Source organism: Clarias gariepinus, chromosome 16 (assembly GCF_024256425.1).
Source record: "Clarias gariepinus isolate MV-2021 ecotype Netherlands chromosome 16, CGAR_prim_01v2, whole genome shotgun sequence".
Taxonomy (NCBI): Eukaryota; Metazoa; Chordata; class Actinopteri; order Siluriformes; family Clariidae; genus Clarias; species Clarias gariepinus.
The window spans coordinates 12,076,362-12,080,150 of NC_071115.1; the positions used below are offsets into that span (position 1 = coordinate 12,076,362).

Genomic DNA, 3,789 nt, shown 5'->3' on the forward strand with positions numbered 1-3,789 from the left:
CCTTTTGTGGCAAGGCTGAAGTGTAGGGTGCATATTTATTTTTGTAATGAGGTTCATTTTCATGGCAAATAATTACAATTCTTCTGATCACTCTTCATAGCATTCTGGAGTATATGTAAATTGTCATCATGAAAACTGAGGCAGCTGACTTTTAAAATTAATTTTTGTGTTATTCTCAAAACTTTTGGCCATGGCTGTACAGCTGAATCCATCCTGACAAACTGCACAGCTGCAGAGAGACGAGACCTACACTGAGTAATGAAAGCAGCTCAGTAAATCCTCGGGATGAAGCTCCCACAACTTGAGATTATCTATGCCAAGAGGATTAGGAAGTACACACTCTGATCAGCCCCTGTTAAAATAAAAGCAAGAAACTGAGCAGCAGCTTTTACCCCAGTCTTATAGCCCCCATGACTCCATCCTCATAGAGCAATGAGCACTTTCAAGAAGACTTTACACTCTCAAATAATTACACGTGATGAATTATTCACACATAATAAATAATACTGCTATAACAGGCTAAGGCAGTGAAAGGATGTTGTGTTGCCCAGATGTTCCATAGTATATGCATCCTAAGTAAAAAAAAGTATACCTTTATTTATTTTATGAGACAGCAAGTTTAAATTAAACTTCTGTAGTTTGCTAGTCTCACTAGGTAGCTAATATTTGTTATATTAATATTTTTAACAGTTCATCCTCATTGTGTTTTTGTTCTTGTTTCACTTATGTGGACACATTAAACTTTGACAAGTTTTACTTAATTTATGATATACCTTAGGGTGGTGGGGGTGTCTAACCCAGACTTTAAGCACAGTATTGTGACTCGTTTGCTGCAGTAAAACCACATTTTTCCATTTCCACATGTTTCGGCCATTATAAGAGTGGGAGGCCAGCATTTTAAACATGAAGCAGGCAGTGTCCAAGCACTAGTGAAACACTGAAATAAGTGAAACAGGGGATTATATAGAGAAATAAAGGGAGTTTTTAATCTCATATCTGTGTTCTGTTATTCTGCACAATCAAAAGTCCCTCATTGTTTCACAGCATAGCTACATTTGAAGATCAACTTAGGATGATGTTTAAAGGTCACTAACTTTTGCTATTAGTTGTTATTAAACAAGAAGTCCTGCAATAATATTGAAATAAAATGTATTGCATATTACAGTTCTGTGTGTAGTGTGTGATTTAGTAATTACTATTTTTTTAAAGAACACTAACTTTTTAGTTATATTAAGAATGTGTTCTCGTTTTCTTCCAGTGTGTGGTCAGCCTAAACTGAACACCAAGATTGTTGGTGGTCAAGATGCCTCTCCCGGGTCCTGGCCCTGGCAGGTCAGCATTCAGACAGGAGGCAGCCATTTCTGTGGTGGCAGCCTGATCAATGAGAACTGGGTCTTATCAGCTGCTCACTGTTTTCAACGGTATAGAAGTTATGATTGAGAAATTACAAAAAATAACTACACAATAGTAATGTAGATATTAATATTTCTTGATGTACAATACATAAGGGGTCCCATGTTATTATTTATTGTAAATGGAAAACCTGGGGAAATAATGGAGTTGCAAGTTACAGTACAATATACTGTAATCTATCTAAGTCTCTATATTTCCTCTTTTTATTTTTAGCATTCGTGCAGCATCTATCACATTGGTGCTAGGAGTGAAAAGTCTGGAGGGGGTGAACCCTAATATGCAGCAAAGAAGTGCTAAAAAGATCATAATTAACCAAAACTATAACTCTAGCACCAGTGACAATGACATTGCACTAGTTCAGCTCTCCTCTTCTGTGACAATCAATAACTATGTCTTGCCAGTATGTCTTACAACAAGCAACAGTTTTTACCCAGGTGATACTAAGACCTGGGTCAATGGATTTGGTAAAATCAGTTCAAGTGGTGAGTGTCATCTAATTTTTTTTATTTGACGTGTCAAGTTAATTTTAAAATAAAATCAGGAAAAAAATGAATCAATCCTTGCTTTGTAACATTCTTCCCTGCTGAAAGATTTAGTTTGGTCTAACTGGCCTAAACATTCCAAGTTGGTCAAACAGTACAAAACTTTTGTCAGTTTCTAAACTACTGTTCAAAGTTTAACATAATAGTGAGGCAATTAGAAAATCTTAAATATTTATTAGATTAATTACTTATGTTTTGAGGAAGCCGGGAAATTTTACTAAAAGGCAAAGAGCTTCCTCCAGGCAGTTGGTCAGACCATGTTGAATTTGTCAGCAGGTTCCATTATGCAAAAACATGTTGGTAAAGCTTAATCACTAAACTTTACAGTGAATCTGCCATCCCCAAAAACCCTGCAAGAGGTGGAAGTGCTGATTGTCAATAACAGTCGCTATGCAAAATTATATCCAACTAGTCTTATAACTAATAATATGATATGTTCTGGCTTATTTAAGGGAGGAAAAGATTCATGCCAGGTAAATAAAAACGAACAAACAAAAACAATAACAAATAATAAAAACTGGAATACTATAATTTGTACATGGTATAGTGACATGTGTTAGAAGAGTGGACATGTTGTTTACAGCTTGATGTTCATGCAGGGTGATTCTGGAGGTCCACTTGTCATTAACGTCAACAGACGTTGGGTTCAGGCTGGGATCGTGAGCTTTGGCAATGGCTGTGCTTTACCTAATTACCCTGGTGTGTATACCAGAGTGTCTCAGTATGAAGACTGGATAAGGGTCAACAGCAGTCCTGGGTTTGTTGCATCCAGCATCAGTCTTGGCTCCCCCCACCTCTTCTGCTTGTTGCTTTCTTTTTCCTTTCTCTTCTCCTGTTCTATGTTGTAGTGATAGCCACCCATGAAATGAAGTTAACATTCCTGTACTGGCTAATTTATCTGTTATATTTGAAAACTTTAAAAGTTTATATGTACATGAATGTCTATATACTGTACATATATTACTCATTAAAAGTAAAACAACATGAAGTGTCTTAGTAAGTTTTTGCGCCACAAAAAGCCATGAGAGCAACTTAAGCAAACCTTGGCAAATATTCTACAAGTTGCTGGGCTGCACTGGAAGGAAGACCTTCATTCTTTACTCTGTCTGCATTTGGATGATGGTTGAAACCCAGTAAAAAAAAGGATGCTAAAGTACAAACCGGATTCCAAAAAAGTTGTGACACTATACAAATTGTGAATAAAAACTGAATGCAATGATGTGGAGGTGCCAACTACTAATATTTTATTCAGAATAGAACATAAATCACGGAACAAATTCACGATTTGTATAGTGTCCCAACTTTTTTGGAATCCGGTTTGTATATTAAATCCTAACATGCCAAAGCATTGCTCCAGAGTAATGACTAGTATACTTGAAGTTTGCTATTTTGGAACAACTAATTTTGTACCAAGTGTAGTTAAGTTCTAATTAAATTGTATAAAAGCACAATTTTAAGTGTATTAAGTACACTTCTGTGCGCTAAAGTGGAACAACTTTAAGTTCACTTAGTACACTTAAAGTATATGGCGGTGTGTGTACTAATGTACATACCTGACAGTAATTAAAGAAATTTAAGTATATATTTAATGTATTATAAGTACATAACAGCAATTCTTACTGTGTTACAAATACATGATTAATATACCATGAGTACAGTATATTCTTATTGCAGCAGTAGCATGCTGTTATACCTTTGGCCAATTACAAATACTAAAAAAGTACACTTTATGGCTTATACAATTATACACTATTACAATTTTTTGTTGGTATATCTGCAATGCACTATCGAGGATTTCAATATATCCGTAATACACTTTAAATACCTTTGACTT

General features: G+C 35.4%; 1 protein-coding gene across 1 annotated transcript; it reads left to right on the forward strand.

Moving 5' to 3' along the window:
* The first annotated feature begins 1,236 nt into the window (after positions 1-1,236).
* Positions 1,237-2,803, forward strand: LOC128544966 (serine protease 27-like). Its single transcript, XM_053515280.1, has 4 exons — positions 1,237-1,421; positions 1,627-1,895; positions 2,283-2,428; positions 2,555-2,803. Exons 1-4 carry the CDS (start codon positions 1,237-1,239, stop codon positions 2,801-2,803), a joined length of 849 nt encoding a protein of 282 aa, XP_053371255.1.
* The last annotated feature ends 986 nt before the right edge of the window (positions 2,804-3,789 follow it).

Coding starts and splice junctions, on each gene's coding strand:
- LOC128544966 (XM_053515280.1), top strand. CDS start 1,237: ATGTGTTCTCGTTTTCTTCCAGTGTGTGGTCAGCCTAAACTGAACACC. Junction 1,422..1,626: donor GCTGCTCACTGTTTTCAACG/GTATAGAAGTTA, acceptor TTTTATTTTTAG/CATTCGTGCAGCATCTATCA. Junction 1,896..2,282: donor TGGTAAAATCAGTTCAAGTG/GTGAGTGTCATC, acceptor TAAACTTTACAG/TGAATCTGCCATCCCCAAAA.